Source organism: Tetrao urogallus (genome assembly GCF_951394365.1).
Source record: "Tetrao urogallus genome assembly, chromosome: 18".
NCBI lineage: Eukaryota > Metazoa > Chordata > Aves > Galliformes > Phasianidae > Tetrao > Tetrao urogallus.
Genome location: NC_136831.1, coordinates 126,569 through 148,051, shown reverse-complemented (window position 1 = coordinate 148,051; position 21,483 = coordinate 126,569). Strand labels below are relative to the sequence as shown.

At 41.5% G+C, this 21,483-nt stretch overlaps 1 protein-coding gene across 2 annotated transcripts in view; it reads left to right on the top strand.

The window, feature by feature from the left end:
* Nucleotides 1–3,325: 3,325 nt before the first annotated feature.
* Nucleotides 3,326–21,483, top strand: part of TMEM94 (transmembrane protein 94) — a gene marked incomplete at both ends in the record, with an annotated part of 37,805 nt that continues 19,647 nt past the window's right edge. Inside the window, 9 exons of one of the 2 annotated variants that reach the window (XM_079544379.1) lie at nt 3,326–3,349; nt 12,729–12,848; nt 13,528–13,655; nt 14,236–14,372; nt 15,032–15,228; nt 16,257–16,408; nt 17,049–17,151; nt 17,445–17,531; nt 18,066–18,182. In XM_079544379.1, the coding sequence (XP_079400505.1) occupies nt 3,326–3,349; nt 12,729–12,848; nt 13,528–13,655; nt 14,236–14,372; nt 15,032–15,228; nt 16,257–16,408; nt 17,049–17,151; nt 17,445–17,531; nt 18,066–18,182 (1,065 nt within the window). Of the gene's footprint in view, nt 3,350–6,895; nt 6,950–12,728; nt 12,849–13,527; nt 13,656–14,235; nt 14,373–15,031; nt 15,229–16,256; nt 16,409–17,048; nt 17,152–17,444; nt 17,532–18,065; nt 18,183–21,483 lie in introns of those variants that run through there. The other variant, XM_079544378.1, reaches the window with a different exon arrangement.

Here is a 21,483-nt window from a genome sequence, read left to right as displayed (position 1 = left end):
CCTGAGTCAAGGTAGAATAGATCTCTCTCTACTTCCTGTCACCTAGCAAGGGGAGTGAAGCCTGTGTGAAATGCACTTCTGATTCTTCACAGCCATGTACAAATGAGACGTTTGGCCACTACTGAGTTGATAATACTTAGCACATATACAACACCAATTTAGAGGATTCACCTTACAAATACTCATACGCTTACTTCACAGTTTCTCTCTGATGCGGATATGTATATCCGTATCAGTAATATGAGGTTATTGAGGCAAAGAATGTTTAGCTGGTCCAAATTTTTACAAGTTGTTTTTTTTTTGCAAGCCAATACTGAAGCCAAGAAGTGTTGCTGCCAGCTCCCTTCTGTGTTCTCAGTGGGTCTCACATCAGTTGACACTATCACTTTATGCATCTCTGAGAACCCATATGCCAGCAAATGTGCCAGTGTTGCAAATTAGCAGACAGACATCAGCTCCTCATGAGTAGGAAGTCCGTATGTTTCTGCTGATAGCAAAACAATGGGCTCTATCTAAGCCATGTTTTCCTAAGGCAGCTGCTTTTTTGATTATTATAGGTTCCCTCTTGTTTCTGTTCTTGATGATGGATTGGAATTCTGTTATTGAGGAATTCATTTTTGATAGTTTCACTGAACATGAAGATGTGTTCAGTTTCCCCATCATATTTTATAGTCTGTTCTAGACAATCAGTGATTGAATGCTGTGGGGAATCTGAGGGAATGCTGAGGGAAATGCTCCTCGAATGTGCTTTTTTTTCCAAGTGTCTGTAGGGGAGAGTTAGAGTGAATGAATGCACATCTCTGCACAGCTGTACACTGTACATTGCCTGCAGAATGCATAAACTGCTTCAGCTCCTTATTGTGTGAAGCCATTTTCTGGGTGTTTGCAAGACCTCTGTGATGCGTATGAGGTTTTAGTTGCTATGGCATTTGCAAACAACCTTGGAGAATATTTATTCTGGTCAAGTACGTATTTGAAAGAAAGCTTGCAAGTCACAGTTTACATGGCTTCAATACCAATTCTAGTGTAGAAATTTAGGAAAGATATTTCTCACTATGGTTTGTCTTCTCCTTTAGCATCACTTGACCTGGAGCTAATTTTGGAGAAGCCCTGAGCACATGTGATGATGAAGCATGCATTGCTCTGATTGCTTTTACAAGCTCTTAGTATATCGCTCATTTTAACAGGTTTTGATTTTATCTAGATAAGAATTATCTTTCTAACTAGTCTTTCCTTTTTAGCACTTGTGCTTTGTATGCTGCTTCCTAGCACTGAAGGACTTCAGGGTGGTATTCGTAAGCATGCAAATGATGTGCCTTGAACTTTAAGGAATGGCGTGCTTTGCATTCAAGATCACGTTTCAGTTTGGTGCTTGAATCAGAATGTCATTTGCTGTAGTGTAGCAAATCCTGCCTCCTGCCCAACTGTCTCCCTGCATGGCCCCTACTGCTGCTAGCGATACAGCACCAAGAACAAACAGCTGAAGATGTTTTTACTTGCTCTGCTGTTGTGCCTGTGGCTTCCCAGTTGCCTGGTCATGTCACTGATAATTATGATTCTGAAGTGCAGATCCAGAGAGAAAGACAGGCATGTAATTTTTTGTTTGAATGTGTAAGGACAAGGCACACAAACCCCTTGGTAGATCTAATGAATCTTCTGTTGGGGATGGGGTAAAAAGAAGAATCCTGGATTTATTTCTTAGCCCTCTCATTGTTAGTGGCCATCTTCTCCATCTTAAAATCATCTCATCTTGCCTTGCCTTATATAGAAATGATGCTCAAGTTAAAAATGGGATACTGATGCTCTAAGCTGCTGCATGCAAACATGCAGAGTTGCGTTTTCCTCCTTCCAACTCCCAGCACTCTTTGTCAGCTTTGCTCCTGTAACTTCATCTGATCCTCTCTTTGCAGTTGCTGATTGGCCTGACTGGGATACAGTGTGCCTGAAAATAGCTCTGTTCCCTTGATGTGTGCATACTGACAAGAGTCACAGAACAGAGTAGAGCAGAGTCCAGACTTGTGGCAGATGGCAGATAGAAAACTGCACTTGCCGACATTAGTTTCTGTACTGTAAGCAGTTCTTTGATAAGCAGAATACTAAATACTTGCTGCTTCCCAGAATGCAGGGGCAGTACTTGCCTGCAAGAGAGGATATTTATATCTAACTTCAGCATGGCAGTAGTGGCCTTCTGAGTAAGCTTTGGATGCCTTTTATTTTCCTTGAAATTATGTAGCACCACAGTATTCAGAAAGTATTGTAGAATCATATCATGGAATCATAGGATGGATGGGTTGAAGGGACCCTTAAGATCATCTAGTTGCAATCCCTTTTGCTATGGGAGCAGGGGCACCTTGTGCTAGATGGGGTTGCTCAAAGCCCCATCCAGCCTGGAAGATTTTTTGAACGCTTCCAGGCAGGGAGCATCCACAACATCTCTGGGCAATCTCTGGTGAGACATTCTGTTCCAGTGTCTCACCACCATCGCAGTGTAGAGTTTCTTTCTAATATGTGGTCTAAATCTATACTCTTCCAGTTCAAAGCTATTTCCAATTTTCATGTTGTACATGCCATTACAAAAAGTCCCTCCTGAGATTTTCTGTAGGCCGCCTTCAGGTACTGGAATGCTGCTATAAATTCTCCCCATGGAGAGGCGTGCTATGGGAGATCTAGGAGCATATTGTCTAGAAAAAGTTGGGAGCTCCAGAGCTGCTTCCTTCAGCTAGAGTCAATTCTGCTTTAATTCTGCTAGAGTTCCCGTGTGCTACAATAAAAATGGTCTAGTTACTAGCAGCATAACTCTATCAAAGATTGGGAATGCTTTTCTGCAAATAGAAGAATCATTACTGCAGGCTTCATTAGAGCTTAGCTGGGTAAAGCTCCCAGTTGATAAGAAAAGCAAGACAAATAGCTATGGGTAGCAGCTTGCTCCAACACCTAACAGAATCCAGAGTCTGGTCAGCTTTTTCTGGGGACTTGCCTGACAGTCTGTCAGGGCTTCAGCAATGCTCTCACCCTGAGGCACAGAGAACTTAATTCATCTCCTGTTTCCAGTTAAATGGGATCAATTCTGAGTAAAGAGGGAGATGCTATACTGTCGAAAGCACTTTTCCGATCCCCAGTTCTCCTTTTAAAAAACCATTTGAATTATGTGACTTCCATTACTTTCTTGTCCTAAAGGCAGTGATATTGGGAAATTAACTGCTTCCCCTTCTATTTCCACAGATGGTGATGTGGTAAATATAACCAAGCTCATCTCTACCTAGGAGACATTCTTCCCTGAAAAGCAATCCGCTCTTACTGGACATGCTTACAGAATTGCGTAGCCATGGACCTCAAAGAGAAGTGTCAGGTAGGTGTCCTGATAAGAATCATGCCTAACCTAAACGTTGAGTCTTTCATTATTTTGAGCCAAGACTGACCACTTGGTGTTGTTGTGTGACAATATAATCCATGGTTAATACAAAAATTGAGACTTCTGTCACCTTGACACTCATCGAGGTGTACTCACTTGCCTCAGTAGGAAAGGTCTGCTGCGAGGTTGTCCAGCAATGGCAGAGTGCTGTTCCGTAAGAATCACCTCCATTGTTATATCCCATTGATCAACATTCAGTGTGGTGAGATCTAGGTATCTTCAAGTGGTGGACAGATCTGTGAGTAGGGCTTTCAAGATACAATGTTGTGATTTTTTCGCTCACAAGTCAGCTGTGGATTTTAATGGCTTTTCAGTTTTGTTTTAGGAAATGTCAGTTAACCCAGGTGATGCATTTGGGAAATTCATTTCTGTTTGATGGATTTACATATGGCTTGGCCTGGCAGAGGCCAGAAATTGTTTCCCCACAGAACTATTTAAATATGTTGAGTTGCTAGGGTGCGAATACTCACTTTTCAATCAGTACCCTTTACAGAGAGTCTCAGTGAAGGTGAAAGACTGAATAGCTTACAGAAACAACTCTAATGCATAGAACAAGTCCTCTTTAGGCTGAGACTGAAGCACCATGGTGGAGCAACATAGATGAAGTATATCATAGAATCAGGAAATCATAGAATGGCTTGGGTTGGGAAGGACCTCAAGGATCATCCAGTTCCAAACCCCCTGCCAGAGGCGGGGTTGCCAGCTGCTGGATCAAGCAGTAGATCAGGTTGCCTAGGCCCCATCCAGCCCGGCCTTGAGCACCCACAATATCTCTGGGCAACCTGTTCCAGCACCTCACCACCTTCTCAGTGAAAAACTTTCTCCTCTAAATCTCCCCTCCTTTATTTGAAAACCATTTCCACTTGCCCTATCGCTACACATGTGAAAAGTTGATATCACTCCTGTTTATAATCTCCCTTTAGATATTGGAAGGCCATAAAGATGTCTTTCTGCACCCTTCTCTTCTCCAGACTGAACAAGCCCAGCTCGCTCAGCCTGTCTTCACAGGAGAGGTGCTCCAGCACTCTGATCATACTCATGGCTCTCCGCTGGACCCTTTCTAAAAGCTCCACATCTTTCCTGTGTTGGGGGTCCCAGATCTGGACCCAGTACTCCAGATGGTGCCTCACAGGGGCAGAGAGTAAGGGGGACGATCACCTCCCTTGTCCTGGCCACTGCTCTTCTGATGCATACCAGGATACAGCTACTCTCAAGTTCTTCTCCCTATCCGTATGTGTATCTGGGGTTGTCCTGACTTGAGTGCAACACCTGCACTTGGCTTTGTTGAACCTCATTAAGTTTACACAGCCCCACCTTTTGAGTTTGGATGGCATCCCTTCCTCCTGTTGTATCAACTGCAAAACTCAACTTGGTGTTGTCCACAAACTTGCCAGGAGTGTACTTGATCCCATCACCTGCGTCATTGATAAAGATGTTAGAGAGTACCAGACCCAAGACAGACCCCTCAGGGTCACCACTCATCAGCACCCTTTGCCTGGACATGAAGTCATTTACCACAATCCTCTGTCTTTGACCACCCAGCCAATTCCTTATCCACCAAATAGTTCTGCCTTTAAGTCCATACCTCTCCAATTTAGAGATAAGGATGTGGTATGGGACCATGTCAGAGGCCTTGCTCTGTTACTGACAAGTTGCTTTATTCACATTCATTTAAGTCTCCAGAAGATGCAGAGCCACAAGAAACACTAAGTTGGAAAGGGGCTGATACATGTATGGTATGTGAGGATTTGCCCAGTATTGTAGTTAGTGTTCCTTTTTTTCTCCCTTACTTTTTTAGTTTGTGACAAACTGAGTAGGTGAATATAGTGAAAAGAGTATGTAAGAAAAAAATGTACCATTAGGACATTTTGTTCTTTTCTGCAATTAAAAATTGTTGTCTAGGAAACAAAAGTACTCCACAGAACTATGAAGAATATCTTTTTCCTTTTTTCTCCTCCTGCTCTGTAGTGAATTGACATTAAATATGGTGGCTGCTTCCTTTCAAGATTTGAGAGCTTTGTGAGATGACATACCAAAGTATAACTCAGTGCCAACGTGAAGATGATAACTCATTCTTTCAGGAATTGTCTTAGATCAACATTGCATCTATTATCAATATGGAGACCTACAATCACTGTATTTCTGGCTTTAAGCAAAGAATATAAAGTGTGTCTATTTAGGCATCTGATTCTCAAGTGAGGAGAGGAAGTAAAGATTTTGGCTAGGACTGGTAGGCAAGTCCTGACACCTGCATGTGGTGTTCAGAGCTGCACAATATGCTGAGACTGGAAGTCTTTGCAGTAAATGCCTGTTCCATTTTATACAGATTGGCTATAATCCTTGGCAAGCTATTGACATGGTTCCAGTTCTTCACCCTTTTCTATGTGGAAGGAAATAATTGATGTAATGATTGCTTTGCAAAGCTGGGTAGCTTGGAGAGAATCAGGACAGTACTGAAGCAGGAGCTATATAAAAACCCACTTAGAAAGATGTTTACTTCCAACAACAAAAAGGAAGCAATTCCTGCAAAATATGAGAATGAGAGAAAGTTCATTCCTTCCTTGCCTCCAAAGGCCTTTTCATTACCTGTCATTGCACTCAGCCCTTCCCTGTCTGCACTATTTCTTCACCTCTCTGTGGCACTGAACAGCTGGCAGTAAGCGGTGAGCCCCAGACATGATTATGGCTATGAAGAATCTCTATGCACCTTTTGGTTTAGATAGGGTGGTGCAGGATGTGTGAATGCTATTGGGGCATTTGCTGTTTTCTCTATGTCTTAGTTTCAATTGGGACTCTGGAGAATACAATTCCATCCTGGCTGAAACTAAGACACACTATCAACAGGAAAAGAGGGCAGGAACACCTCAGACTGGACCTGTAGCCATCCTATTCATTTTTAAGTTGAGCTTGAATTCAAAGCTATGGAGTCCCCTGGATGATTCTCCTCGAGTTACATAGGGAAATCAGCATTCCTGGGGCTCTCTGTCTCTTACCTGTTTTTTGTCCCTTGGCTGCTTAGGTGTTCCTTCTTCTATAGTATATTTTAAAGCATTTTGTCCCATCTGATTTGCCATCTGTTTTTCTAGAGAGCCCTGTCTGTCGGCATCAGCCCTTACTATGCGTGCATATGCATCTCTACAGACAGGGAATTCTAGGGATCCGAGGGATTCTAGCTGAATCAACTCTGATGAAGGACCATTCTTTCAGATGTCTGGGGCTATGGGCAAACTTCCTTCTGTCTCTGTCTTTTTCCCTTTCTCTCCTCCATCCCCCACCTCCATCCACCGCCTCCTTGCTTGCTCTGCAGCGTGACTGAAACAGGCTGAATTAATCAGCAGACTGGTGCTTCACTCTGCTGCTTCTGTCTCATTCTCTGCAGTGCTGGGCTGCGCACAGTCTTTCTCTCTCTCCTTCTCTGCTCTCATTTTTGGAGAGCAGCAGCAGTGCAAGTTGCTGTATAAGTGGCTCAGGAGTGTAGGCCAGATGCTCTTTAAGCAGGCTGATTTCTGGATCACCCACCAAGGCAAATGCCTCAAAGTAAGTTTCTCTCTCTTAATGTTTAAATTCAAAATGGCTTTCCCTCTCTCCTTCCCTAGCCTGCATCTTGCCTGATGAGAAAAGCTGATGTGAATAAGCTCTGCATGAAATGCTTGGAGGTTTTGAGGAAAGACGTTATAGCAGGACATGAAGCAGTGAAGATTTTTAGCAAGGGAATGGCTTTGTTGTTGGAGGGGTTGGTAAGAGAAGCCTTGTTTTAAATCACAGGTTTAACTGTAGGACTAATGGGAGGGGGCAGAGATGAATTTAGCACCTGCTTTGCTACTCCTCTACCTTTTGACTTAAATTTGTCTGTTTCTTCTGTGTGCTTTGATCTGTGGCTGTTGAACAGCAGTATTCCTTTTAAACATGTTTTGTGGTGCATCTGCCAGGCTATATAGTACTTTTAGTCCTCAGAGTCTTCAGATAAAAAGTGGTCGTGGGAAAGAAACTAATGGGAAGACGAAAGAATTGCTGAAGTTCTGTGAATTTCTGAACATTTGAATTTCTGAACTTGTCTGAGAGAGGAGATTAACATCCTCTGGAATAAGCTCTGCATTGGCGTAAAGCACCATAGTGTGTATCAAAAACAGAATAAATAAATACAGAGCCGTAACTGATCTCTGAGCTTCAAGGCACTGCATAAACTCTGCCTCATCCTGACAGCAGCCTGGTGGAGCAAGGAACTGTGGCTGGGAATGTGCTGCTGCAAACAGGACCAAAGGAATGGACAAGCAAAGGTGCAATTCAGAACAGTTGTACTGCTAAGCTGCTACTAGCTGAGGGAGAAAGAAAGCACTGAGCTTTGCATTACCCATGTAGAAAGGTTGATTGTGCCTGTTGGCATCTTACTCTGTGCTTCACAGAGGGCATAAAATTTGAATGTCATTGTGTGCTATGAAATGGACTCTGTTCCAAGCAAAACGTAGCCAATTAGTGCTGCTCTGGCCACATATCAGAGATTGTTGCTTCTGCTGCTCTGTTTCTTTGCGGTGTAAGTCTACAGGTGATGAGCAGCAGAGAGCTTTTAAAGCAGCTTCCCCAGGGAAGCCCCCCCAGGCACTCAGTTACCATGCTGTGGGGCCTCATTTGTCCTGGGGTGGGGGGTTCTGGGCTGCCTTTCATACTGCTGCTGCAGATAGAGGAAGGAGACAGTTGTTGACTGTTCTCTGTCCATTAATCTGGGCAATGCTTTGCAGAAGACTTAGCTTTTTTCATTTTATTTGAGACCACCAACAATTAAGCTGTGGCTGCCAGGTTCTTATCAGGTGACACGTTTTAATAGCTGTGTTCATTTGTGCCTTCTGGTACCTTTCCCTGTATGTCCAGTCCTAAAGACAGTAGTTCCCATAGAGCTATGATGTGCTTAGTGGAGCTGCCTGAATTATGCAAATATCAACATGCATTTCTTCTTTTCTGTGCTTTCCAGTAGTGTTCAATAGAGTTGGTGAATATTATAGTTTCACGTACATACGGCTGGTAGGGAGTTAATAGTCCCATTGTAGAGACAAGAAACTAAAGCACAGAAGAGCTTTAGATTTTCCTCGTCACGCAGAAATCTATGGCAGAAGCAGAATCCAGCTGTTGCTGACAGCCCAGATTCTCAGTGAAGAGATTGTCCTTCATTATTACGTCTGGAGTGGAAATAGGTAAGGGTAGAAGCTTTATATGTTTTGGGTCACTTGGCAAGCACACTTGTGGAATCAGGATAGATCTCTTTTTAAAAGTAACTGGGTGAACACCAACAAAGACAAAACACGTAACTGAGACCAAGGATGTAGGTAACAACGGGGAAACCTTTGCCTAGAGTGGCTATCTCCTAGCTTTGCTGGTACATCTGTCATGCTACAGATATCTGTATCTGCATATATACATAATAACCATTATTATAGATATTATTATAGATAGCCTGAGCACTAACTCAGCAGCCACACTTGGACAGAGCTGTAGCACACTGAAGTATGATTTACTTTAGAACAAAAATAAATCACTCTCTAGCACTATCTTGCTGTAAGAAATGTTGCCTGAAGAAATGGCGTGCTTTTGTGTATATGGTCTGCCATCCCCTTTGATTGGACAAAAAAAAGCTGCACCGTGGGTGTATGGGAACTGCTGAGTCACGGCCTGAACCTCTGATTGATCACCTGAGGTGAGCCATGAATCAGCCACAGGAGCACAGGTGAAGGCAATTCACCTGTGCTGCCGGAAGAGGTGGAGCCTGGCTGCACCCCTCCTAGACCTATTGAAGAGCTGGCTACCAGGGGAGAAGGATCTCTTCTGGAGATTGCCTCTTCTGGTGTTTTGTGGGTGAGCCCAGCATAAGGGTAAGCCTTCCATTTATTCTCTCTTGTTATCGTAATCTACTTTGCCTCTCTTGTTTATTTTGTGATTGTAACATCTTAATATCCATTGATTATACACTGGGTTGTATTGTGCCTTGTTATAAGCAAGAATCTGACTTTATGTTATGCAAATGTATCTGGTGAAGTTGTTTCTTTTCATGTGTTTTTGAAGCTGTGAATAACACATTTCATGAGGTGTAATCAATGAATTAGATTAATAGCGTGAAAAATATAGCAGTTAAATTAAAAGACGCGTTCTTGTTTCTGCTAGAGCAATGCAAAATAGCTCTCAGAAAAAGGAAGAAGATTCTCTTGCACAGTTTCCTGCCTCCAACTGTTGAAATCTGAGAAGCAGTTGAGTCAAAGTGTTGAAAAAGGGGACTTAGTGTATGCATCTTGGAGAGAGGGAAAGAATCTGACAGCTTCCTAGTAGGAGCTTTCCATACCACTCTGAATCAGAGAGGTGGAATTGCAATCTATGAAAACTGAACCCTCTAGCAAATCTTCTGATTCCTATTCACTTTTTTTTTTTTTTAACAGTCTTTTTAAAGGCAATTATGTTGAAATGCACTGTAATCTTGGTGAGAAGCTTTATTCTGCAAGAACCAAATCCACAGAGGACAAAATGTATCTACTGCCGTGTAAGGTTGAATAAGTGTACATGCATATAGAAGCAGTGGAAAGAGTGAGTTTTATAATGCAGAACATATATTTGTGCTCCAGTATTGTTTAACAAATGTTTGGCACATATTCAACAACACATATTATATAAATACTGATACAGTAAATAAATATGCTACTGTGGATGTGTGATGGCTGCATGAAAATAAGAGGAATTCAGAATACTAAAACTTCATACAGGAAGCAGACATGACTAGGTGGCGATGCTCAGGAATAACTTGTCATTGTAAGAGAAAATGCAGATGATAAACAGCGTTTTCCTATATGCAACCTGAAAGCATGAGGAAGAGAAAGGAAACCTTTTTGCTCTGAGGCAGGCAAGGCTGTTGAAACAAACTCCTGGATTTGGTATTTGGCAACTGATATCCCTATGTCGAACTACGGAGGGGGAAAGCAACACTAAGTCTATTGATACTGCTCCACTTCTAGTTCTGAGCTGCTTCTGGTTTCTTCCCTGGAGAGCCAAACCTATGGTTTTCTGAGTTAGCACAGGCAGTTCACTAACAATATTACAGTGTTTGTTTACCTGGCTCTATCTGCTTACTTTATCATAAACTCCATGTTTTAAGTGTCAAGATGGGTGCTTAAAAATCTTTATTCTTCTTCCTCATCATCCCTTCCAGACTTTGTTCTTTCTTACCTACTGCATCTTCTTTCCTTGACCGATCCTATGGCAAAACCATAACACCTGTGTTAAGATTGGAGCAGGTGTGCAAATGTTTCAGGAAACTTCTTGGTTCCCTCTGAATTTGCTCCCTTCTCTTACTTGCTCCCTACTATGATGTGACACTTTCTAGGAGTACATCGCTGTATTAAATGTTGTCATTAAGCACAGGTTTCCTCACATTTCTTCTGTACTGGTTGGGATCGACTCAGTGGTGTTTAAGCAGATCTTGCTTTTTGGTTAAAGTCCCCCATTGCTACATTTCAGTTTCCGCCTTATCAGTATCTGACTTCTTTCTCACTGTTGGAAAGAAAGGGTAAATGTTTTTCTGAGTGCTTTGCTGTGCCCCAGTCAGCTAGCAGTCAGGAGAGAGAGAACGTGGCTGATGCTTACTCTGTGTTGCTCTCAGGCACTCCTGCTTGCAGCACTCCCATGGTGCCATGGTGTGCCTGTTGCCAGTTTGCTGCCTGCCATCTTCTCCTTCGGGAGTCTTTAGGCGAATTCTATGTTTAGTCCTGTGCTGCTGATACCTGAGCTGCTTCCAAGAACAATACAGAACTGCTTCCTCAATTCCTAAAAGTGACACGGAGAATGAAAACTAAGCAGGTTTATTTTTATTTCTAAAAAATTGCAGCTAAAGCAGCACTACTAGACTGCGTGGCCAGAATTTGCTGTTTCAAATTGTGCCTGATAAGTTGGGGGGGGGAGGGAGAGGTGAATGCCTGGATGATATTTTAAAGAGCAGCTATCAGCTGTTTCTTGACACTGCTGTTACAGTTTTTGATTGAGTCATCAGAGCAAATGGATTCAAAGTGCAAGGTTAATTTCTAGTAGAAGTTCATCAACAAAAACACTTATTCATGGAACATGAAGAAAAGTGCAAACCAGAGTTGAGATGCATTTGCAGAGCTGGATGTCCGTGCGTATAGCTGAACAGTAGAGAGCTGGGAAGAGCTTGTGACTGCAGTAGCGGGAAAAGCCGCAGATCCCGCCTGAACTGTATTTGCTAGAATATGTGTCACACTAGTGGGAGCTGAGGGAAGCTTCCTGCCTGCTCTGTGTTTAGTAGGTCTGTACTCTGTAAACAGCATGATACACCTGCGCACTGCTAATGTGGAGGATATTCTGTTCACTGTCACCTTAAGGTGACATAAGGTGATATTTCTATTAAAGCATGAAATGCAAACGAGAAATTCTATTGTGCAGTACCATGGTATTCGCAGCAGCCACCTGCCTGCTTTTCCTTGATTCACTTTCAGTGATCTGGTAGTCCCAGTACCTCTCAGCAGTCTCGGATTTGAAAGGAAGGTAAATGCTTGTGTTCTTATCCTGGAAACTCAAGCATTTGCCCTACTTTCGTGATAATCAGAAACTTATGGCAGTGCTGCCCAAATAGCTCTCCCTTGGGTTGCATCCTTTCAGGCTCTTGCCTCTTTACTGAATAATGAAGGAGTAGTAGTTTGGACTGCATGTGCTCCCTTCAAGCCAGAATGCCTCACCTGTACGTTCTCACAATTCAGCACTAAAGACTCCAGTGCTTTCTCTTGTGAAAGGATTTGTTGATGCTGGAATAATCTCCTCCTGAACTGTTGAGTGGCCTAGCACTTAAATCTGGGAGATTTTGTAGCCACTGAAGCAGAGTACAGAACTAAAATTTGTAATTAGCAGTTGTAGAAACTGGACCCCTCTTTTTTAGCACTGCAAGTATTCTACTGCTTAGTTGTTAGTTATGTTAGCAAAATCTATCCCATGTCAATAAAATTTCAGTGTAACCATCTGCGTTCTGTTGTCTCTATAAGCTGATACCAGTTCAGGTGTCTGTAACCTCAGAACTGAGCAGTCTTTCTTAGTATTGTCCCCAGTCACTGCTAAGAAGAACATTGTTTTGCAGAAATGGCTTGGTGTATGACTATATAAGTGCTATAATTTCAGCCAGCAGTCACTAGAAGAGAGATGATTTCAGGGAAATAAATAATCAAACTGGTTGTGATGAGTGCGAGGCATTCACAGTAGGGTGCTCAGTTAGCCACCAGAAACAAGCTGAAAAGGGAAATAGGAAAGTACTAAACAGTTTGTTTTTCTGGCACTTCAGGATGAGATGACCTCAGGTTTGGGCCTTACCACAAAGAAAGCCCTTATGATCTTGAGAGACCAGTTGACAACACTACTGGAGGGACATCAGAAGGAACGGAAAAAAGTGACTTCATGGAAGGTAAGACACCAAACAGCATTAGGTTTTGCTCATTTTCCCCTTTTCAAAGCAAAGTGGAGGATTAACTGAAAGTTGGCTGCATTTCCTCTTTGCAGCCGCAGCAGTCAAAGTTTCCAGGTTTAGAGCTGCCAAAGTCTTTGGGAACAAAGCAAGGAATTACCTAGGGGTACATTTCTCAGCACTTCTCTTGTGGCTGCTGGTGTTCTTCAGGATCTTAGCTTCAACTATGAAGGATCTAACATCTTCTAGAGCCACTAATGGCAGTGTGTGCAGGAGAGCCATATCAAGTGGAGAGAAAGAGAAGTGGAACTCAACGGTCTTCCCTTGTCCTCCGTGTTTATCTGGTACATGCATTGAATACAAAGTCCTAGTGTTTATTTATGCTACTTAAAGATATTTCTTTCTAGATAGTGACAGTGGAGTAGCCTGGCACAGAAGTCTTATCATTCTTCCGAGCAAGACTAAAGATAGCAATGCACACCCAGACTCCCCAGCTGAACAATCTTTAGTGCTGTAGCATTTGCATAGCTGATCTGGGATGCTCTGTTTAATTCTAAAGGGATTTACAAAGTTGTGTTCACCTTGGAGTGTCTGTTAATGCTGCCTTTATCTTTCCTCTACTTTTTTGAATACTTAGCTTTGTATTTTATGAATGCTTTCTGCTGCTTTCCTTTTGTAGGAGGCATGGAGAAGCAGTTTTTTGTACCATGGTAACCGTTGCTCCTGTTTCCACTGGCCTGGTGCATCTCTGATGCTTCTGGCAGTGGTGTTGCTGCTCTGTTGCTCTGGGAGCCAGCCACAGGGAAAGTAAGCAAAAAATCATTTACTGGTTGACTGAAGCAAACGATAATTTTGCATCCTCTTGATTCTGTGTATGGCTGACGTATCATCATTGTCCCTCATTCTGTGTAATCGTGAACATGTTCTGGTAATTCTGTCCCTCTCCCTTCCACAAAACTTCAACTAACTTAATTCTACTTCTAATCTACCCATAGAGCATCTTGTGGAGAGAATGAGATTTTCTTTCTACAGTTTTCCTAGAACTTAAAAAATCCTGAGGCGTTAGAATTGTTCAGGAGGATTTTGAAACTAGAGAAGTTAGTGACTCATAAGAGAAACTACTTTATGGTTACAAGAACCATAACATGCTTGACTGTATTTGTAAGGGTGTTTTTTAATTGAGACAGGTCTTTTCAAACTTCCCTGGTTCTTGAAGCAGTGTGGTTGTGGCTTCTCTGCTTTTCTTTTTTAAACATGAGTCTTTGGGATGTAGGAATAAACAATTGAACAGATGTGCATTTATCTCTGTGGGTGGCTGGCAGCATATTCTGCTCACTTACTCAAAACTCAACTGCTTTCTGCTTTCTTCTGTTTTTGCTGTGCAAAGCCAAGGCGCCGAAATAGTTAATGCATTGGCACTCTTCCTCCTTCTCCTCTTGGATCTCTTCATGATTGGACGTCAGGAGAGGCTGAAGTGTAAAGAGGTGGAGAGAAGACTTCAGATGATCATTGATAAGATAAATGGTGAGGCCTCATTCATCTGTCTGTCATTTGGATTTGTATTTCCACCACATTGGATTTTTCTCCAAAACTTGATCATGTATTATTAATTGAGCTTACTAGCCTTGCCCTATGTTACACAGAAACAGGAGTGATAGTTGTGTCCTATGTCATGCCTGTCCTGTGGAATCATTATTTTGAGCTGTGTTGTGGCCATGCACTTCCATCTGGTATGTTACCAGATAGGTGTGTGTTGTGTCTGTGCTTTGGAGTAATTCAAATCCCAAATTTCTTACAAAAGTATCTGCCTTGCTGCAGATGATGAAAGAAGAAAATGTGAGATTGTGCTACAACATAGAACAGAAGGAAATAAATTGCTGTACATAAGCATCTTCTCAATGGGGGCTTTTGAACTCAAGGTGGCAGTTCATTTCAGTGTGACACCTTTAAGACATTCCCTAGCTTTTTCACTGTATGAGTATGTATTTAATGTTACCATGTGACAGTGTTTAATTGATTATAGAGGGCGGAGGGGGGGAAGGGAAAGCTAACAAGGTTAAAGTTCATGGGCATGGACCAGTCTTAGCACTGGAGGGCCTATAGCCACTATGAAATGTAAATTGATGTATGATTGGCCTCTTCCAAATTTTATCACGTAATTCCTTCACATCGTGTGCTTTCAGATACACTTAGCAAAGAGGTGAAATGGCCAGACTCCATGTACCCTGATCTCCATATGCCTTATGCCCCATCCTGGTCCCTTCATTGGGCATACAGGGATGGTCAACTTGTGAACCTGCCTGTAAGCCTGTTAGTAGAAGGAGATGTCATTGCTTTGAGGCCAGGACAGGAATCGTTTGCTTCTCTGAGAGGAATTAAGGTAACTTTCTTGTCTTAGTTCCCTGGCCTTTTCTTATTAATACTCGAAATCTCAAAGTATGAATTATGGGAATATTTGATTCTTCTGACCTTTGAAATGCTTTGAAACTCCAGTTCAAAGAAAGTGCTTTGTTAGACAGCTCTATCTTCCTTAAAAACACCCAAACCCAACAGACTGGAGACACTAATGTGATGCTGAAGCACCATATCTCCATTCATCCATTTTCCAGGTCAAGGGTTAAGTGTAATATGCTGCTGATTTAAGTATAATAAATCTGTCCAGTAGGATGATATGATATGCAATCCCTCTACTTTGTCCTGTTTTTTATGTGGAGCAGTGAGTTTGTCTGTTTTGACCTTCTTGCTACTGATTGATTTAGTGTGAAAGAAAGTAACATAAACTACCTGGAATAGAAGTACATTAGCAAATCAATTGCAAAATCTATGCAAAGAGTTTGCTGCTTAAAGAAGCTTAGCAACAGTTTAAAGCTTGACATTTACTTACCTTTGTTGTTAATTTTGACTTTTACTCCAAATGCTTTTAAACTAAGACAGCAAAGACTTAGGTTAGATATTAGGAGGAAGTTTTCACTCAGAGGGTGGTGATGCATTGGAACAGGTTGCCCAAGGAGGTTGTGGATGCCTCATCCCTGGAGGCATTCAAAGCCGTGCTAGATGTGGCTTTGGGCAGCCTGGTCTGGTGGTTGGCAACCCTGCGCATACCAGGAGGGTTCAAACTAGATGGTTTTTGAGGTTCCAGGCCACTCCATGATTCTATGAAATGCTAAAATTCATGAATAACCAGGTGTGTTTTGTTACTTCTGAAGGCCCACAAGCATTTAATTTTGCTTCGAGTTTGAAGCAGCAGTTTAACTAATGAATTTTTGAGAGCTGACAGAGAACTGTGACAAGTGTGTATTATCACTTGTGGTGGGAGAAATGCTGCTGGACTCAACCTCCAGTCCGTGGAAACGGGATTCCACTGAGGCCCCAGATGAGCAGCCTTTGGCTCACTGACTTCTTTTCTAGGATGATGAGCACATAGTTCTGGAGCCAGGAGATCTATTTCCACCTTTCTCACCTCCACCCTCCCCAAGAGGAGAAGTGAAAAAGGGACCTCAGAACCCTCAGCTGTATCGTCTGTTCCGTGTCTTGAAGACTCCAATAATTGATAATGTCAGGTGAGTTAAATACTGTGCTCAACGGTTTCACAGCTTATCTTGATCCTTGCTGATGCCTTGTATCAGGAAAAAAATGAAATTTTACCAGTCCAGCCCAGGAATTTCCTAATATGCTTTGCTGTGTCATCTGTATTACCTAGGAATGCCTTGCTGTAAGATTGTTACTGTTTGTCTTCACTTGTCCTTGTTAGCTGATAGACTGATATTTAAAAACATGCATGCTAACATATGCATTACTGCTCATTACTTTCAAAGTCAATTTAAACAATGCAGGGAGGTCATAGATTTCATGCATTTGATAGCAGAGATTTTTGACCCCGTTGAGATTATTTTAAATCTCAGAGATTGAGACTGAGGATGTAGATTAATTGATAAATCTCTGGCCAGTGGCATCTTCTGTAACTCAGAGGCCAGGATCTTGAGATAATTATAAAATCACTGCATCCATTCCAACTTGAAAGCAAGCCACATTTTGGGGGGAAAAAAAAAAAAGATATTCTCCATCTTAAAGCTGTCGAGTCTTGGTTTCTCTTTCAAAGGCTCTCCTTGTTAGCAAAGGCTGAACACAGTTTCTATCTGAGAAAAGTGCAGGGCTAGGATCTTGTTTCCTAAAATTGCAAGCTGTTTTCTGTTTTTTCAGGTGGTGTCTGGAAATGGCGTTGTCACGTCCTGTGACAGCCCTGGATAATGAGAGATTCACTGTACAGTCTGTGATGTTGAAATATGCTGTCCCTATTGTACTGGTAGGTCTCATTTCAAGCCTTTGGTATTGAATATAGCTGTGTTTTGTCAATAAAGGTGAAGAATTTGCAGCTGTCAACAGGAAATTGTGGCCCAGCTCTAACTCATGCAGCTGACGTGTATCTTCAGGAGTGCAGAGGAGCAGAACTACTGAGCTGCCCATCTATGAGAGTGAAGAACAGCAGACCAAGTGTATCCTCCAGATTTTTTTCTCAGGGCTGAGAATGTTATGAGGAAGCAAAAACTTCCTTACAAGTACCAGTAATTTGCTGATGGTGTCAACTCTGAATTGCAGGCTGGCTTCCTAATCACCAATGCTGTGCGCTTCGTTTTCAAAGCTCCTGGAATTGCTTCTTGGCAGCATACTCTTCTTCAGCTACAGGTAAAGAATGTGCTGAGCTCCACTACCCCTTTCTACCCCAAAGCACCGCTGTGGCAATTCCCTCCATCAGCAACTTGCTTCATTCCATGACAACATCCTGTGTACGCACTGCCCTGTGCACATCAGACCCAAGAGCTCTCAGTGGTGAAGAACAATAACACTACCCTGTCTGTTCCTTCTGTGTTGTTCTTTGTTTTCTCTTTCTTTCTCACCGTGTATCCATATCTGTAAATACACATATGTATGTGGTATGTTTTTCTTTTAAACTTTAAGAGCTTATGCTAAATTCAGCAAAAAGAAAAAACAGCTACAAGTTGATGCAATTTATTCATAGCCTTCTTCATTACAAACTCTTAAGGGTATGTGTGTCTCCCCTTCTGTGCCTCCCCCTATACTGTGTTGCTTTCAGTGCAAGCTGTCTATGTACTTCCTGCTGTTGCCTTTTACCAGTCCACTCTGGTGGAAAAGAGGTTGTATAACAGGTTTAACTTCTTGTTGTCTCTGTGCTTACTTGTGATTGGATTATTTTTTCAGGTGAATGGAGTCCTGCCCATCCTTCCATTGCTTTTTCCTGTCCTGTGGATTCTTGCTACAGCCTTTGGAGAAGCCAGAGTCTTGGCCCAGATGAGTAAGGCCTCATCCACCTCGCTGGTAGGTATCTGTCCACATCAAACCATTGCAGAGAAAGGAGCAGTAGATGAGAAGGGCTCTGTGAAGCAAGGACAGTGCATTTGGCACGTAATCAAAAAAACCTGTTGGATCTTTGAGTGTCCTGGCTAGATCATTTTCCTGCAGCACCATGTGACTTTTTCTTGCACAGATGTTTCAGTTTTTCAGCTGGCCTACAAATGCATTCTATATCCCAAGGGTGATAGGAAGATTCAGTGATACCCTAAATCTCTTCAAGGCATGCACTTTCTATCAGCTAAATGTAAACTGTCAGAGGAGTCAACATGGAGATAAATGCCACACAGTGTCCATAACTAGAGAAATTAAGCCATGGAGAAGGAATGTGATACGTAAGATCCTTTGTTATAACCTGTGGGCTGAGCAGCCCTTTCTTGAGGCTCTGGGGCTTGGCTTGCAGACCTAGCCTTGCCAGTGGGTCAGAAAGTAAGGCAAATTTCTGGTGACTGTTCTGGTTTGGCAAATGGAAATTTGGTAGTCTGATGGATATGTGATTCTGAACTGGATATGCTGATGGGTGTCTCTTATTTTCTCCCAGTGGCAACATTGGTGAGGTGCACTGTGCTGTTTGTTGTCTCTGCTGATTTCTGCTAAGCCTGTGCTTGAACGAAGTTTCTCTCTCCTTCATGTTCTTCCTTGGCCTCCATGGTCCTGGTTCTGTTTTCTGTTCTCTGCCCTATAGGTTGTACACGACTAAACTGGGAGGATGAACTCATGCTTCCCCCTCCAATGGCCCAATTGCACCTTTACCATCCCTTTTCAGTGTTTCCTCCTTCCTACATTTTCCATCTGTTCTCAGCATCACTTTGTTACTATCCTTAGAACCATCTCTTGCCCTACGCATCAGAACTCCTTAGCTTCCATACTTCCTCATTCTCAACATATCCATTTGCCTTGTTACTCACATTTGCACCTGTGTTGTTCTTTTGTATCTTCTTATACAGGCAACTCATTCTGTCCAACCAGCTCTTTCTGTGACATCTCAAACTCAATCCTCCATCTTTGTTGCTGCAGAAAAACCATTGTAGTGTGCCTTAGTCATTCTCACTCTTCACTAGGGAAGTGTACTTTTGGCATCTCTATTTCACTCTTTCATTCTCTATATTCTGTTTAAAGTGTAAGACCTTCTTCAGTCATTTGGCGTGTGTGACACTTCTCTCCATCTTCTGCACCCTCCCATTACATTCAAGCTCTTTGATTTCTTTTTTTTTTTTTTTTTTTTTTTTTTTAAGGCCATAGGCAACTCTTATGATCAGTTAGTTGTAACTGCATGGCAGATACCACTGGCTGCCCCAAAGGAGCCCCTGCCTCAAGTTTCATTACTATGGTTGCATTATAGCAGCATTCCTTTTAGTAGGGGGTTTGATGTTGGTTTGAAAATATTCCTGCTGCTTTTGACAGGTTGTTTCAGTAATGATTTAGTGTTAAAAATTGACATTCATGTGTGAGCATTTTTGTAGAATCTGATTTCCAGCACTTGAAACTTAACCTCCTTTGTCTCATAGATTTAAGAACAAATCAATAAAGTTTCTGTTCTGTGGTAACTGCTCACAATCCCTTATACCATCTCTTTGATTAAGTAAACTTTTTAAACACCTGAACTTCTTAAACACCTTGAGTCACTGCAAGCATAACTGCCAATTCTCTAATATTTGTTTTGGCTTTCCTCTTAGCTTTCTCCAGTGCTTCAGGATCACTGTAGAATTATGAATCTCCACAACCCATAAATATTCCAGTAACAGTTTGTGCTTGAGCTAAACTTGAGAATAATTTGAGCTTTATGTTCCCTTGTTAGTACAACAAAAGATCACAGTAGATTTTTTAGCCGTTGCCTTAAATGGCCAGCTGTTTTTCAACAAATAATTTGCAGAGTTACTGCTTTCTAAGCTGCAGTCTCTTTTTTTTTTTTTTTTTTTTTTTTTTTTAGCCCAAATTTCATATTTTCTGCTAGGAATGCAGATTTATTTTTGAAGTGTTGCTGTGCATATTTTTGCTCATTTTCTGAGCAGTCCATACTGTTTTGTAGAAACAATTTGATCTCTTTAATATCTGACCCTTCCCCAGTCTTTGTATAGTGTACAATCTCTGTCAGTAATGACCTTGTGTTTTATTTCAGGGTGTTAACAGAACACCTAGAATTTGTCCCTGCTTGAGATAGTAACACATCCTACTGTGAACGATTGTTTGGTTATCAGAAAAATGAATTTCTAATCTATTTAGATATGGGCCTTCTTACTCTGGAATTACTCTAGCTTTTGTTTGAAAACTAATAAAGCCTTTTTCATCAAGTCAAAGTTCCAAGTGTACTACATCAACAGCATTACTTTTATCAGTCCAGTTTGTTATTCTATCCAAAAATATCATATACTTGTGTTGTTTGGTGCTGATTGTATTATTCTACTTCCGTTCTTTTAATATGTGTTTTATATCAGTTGCTCCATTATGCTGTTTAAAATCACAGTCAGTCTGGGCTCTTGTGGTAACTTGGTGTGTTCTCCTTATCCTCATTAGGCATTGTCACCACATTAGCTTTCATCCACTGCATTAGGTCTTAAATCCATGCTTCAAACCTAGAAAAGGTAAAAAGTCAGCAGTAGCAGTCACAAATTTGTCTATTTTAAAAACAAATTTAGTTTCAGTTGCTAGTGTTAAAATGGAAAATACTTCATAGTCATCATACGATATGAACATATCACTGAATAATGAGTAATGTATTTAACATATCTGGTTTGCTTGCAATGTCATCTGCAATTCCACTGTTTTCATCAAACGATGGATTAGTGAACTTGTTCTTAGGGTTTTTTTTATTTCTGTTTTCACTCCTTCTCAAAACCAGACATTATTATTTTTACTGTGGGATTGTTGCTTGTTAAATTTAAATAAAATATTGCTAACTGTTCCTAGTTATCCTTCATAATTTTCAATTTAAATTATTTCTAACTGATCTGTGTTGGCTTTTTACAGATGTTTAAAGCTGATTTCTTAAGTGACAGATACATGCATTATTATTTGGGTTATTGTTTTTTTTAATATATACAAATTTAATTGCCATGTTCATTTATGCTTATCAATCTACTTCAATTTAAACTTTTTTTTTCAAAATTACATCTTCTGTTTAATTCCTTTAAGCTGGATGCACAATTTTTCAGTTAGTAAAACTTGCAGTGGGATTCCAAGAACCTCCTGGTAGTGCTCTACAAAAAGTAATTTCTTTTTGTTTCCTATCCAAAACCTATTCACATCATCTCATTCCTTCAGCAAGTAC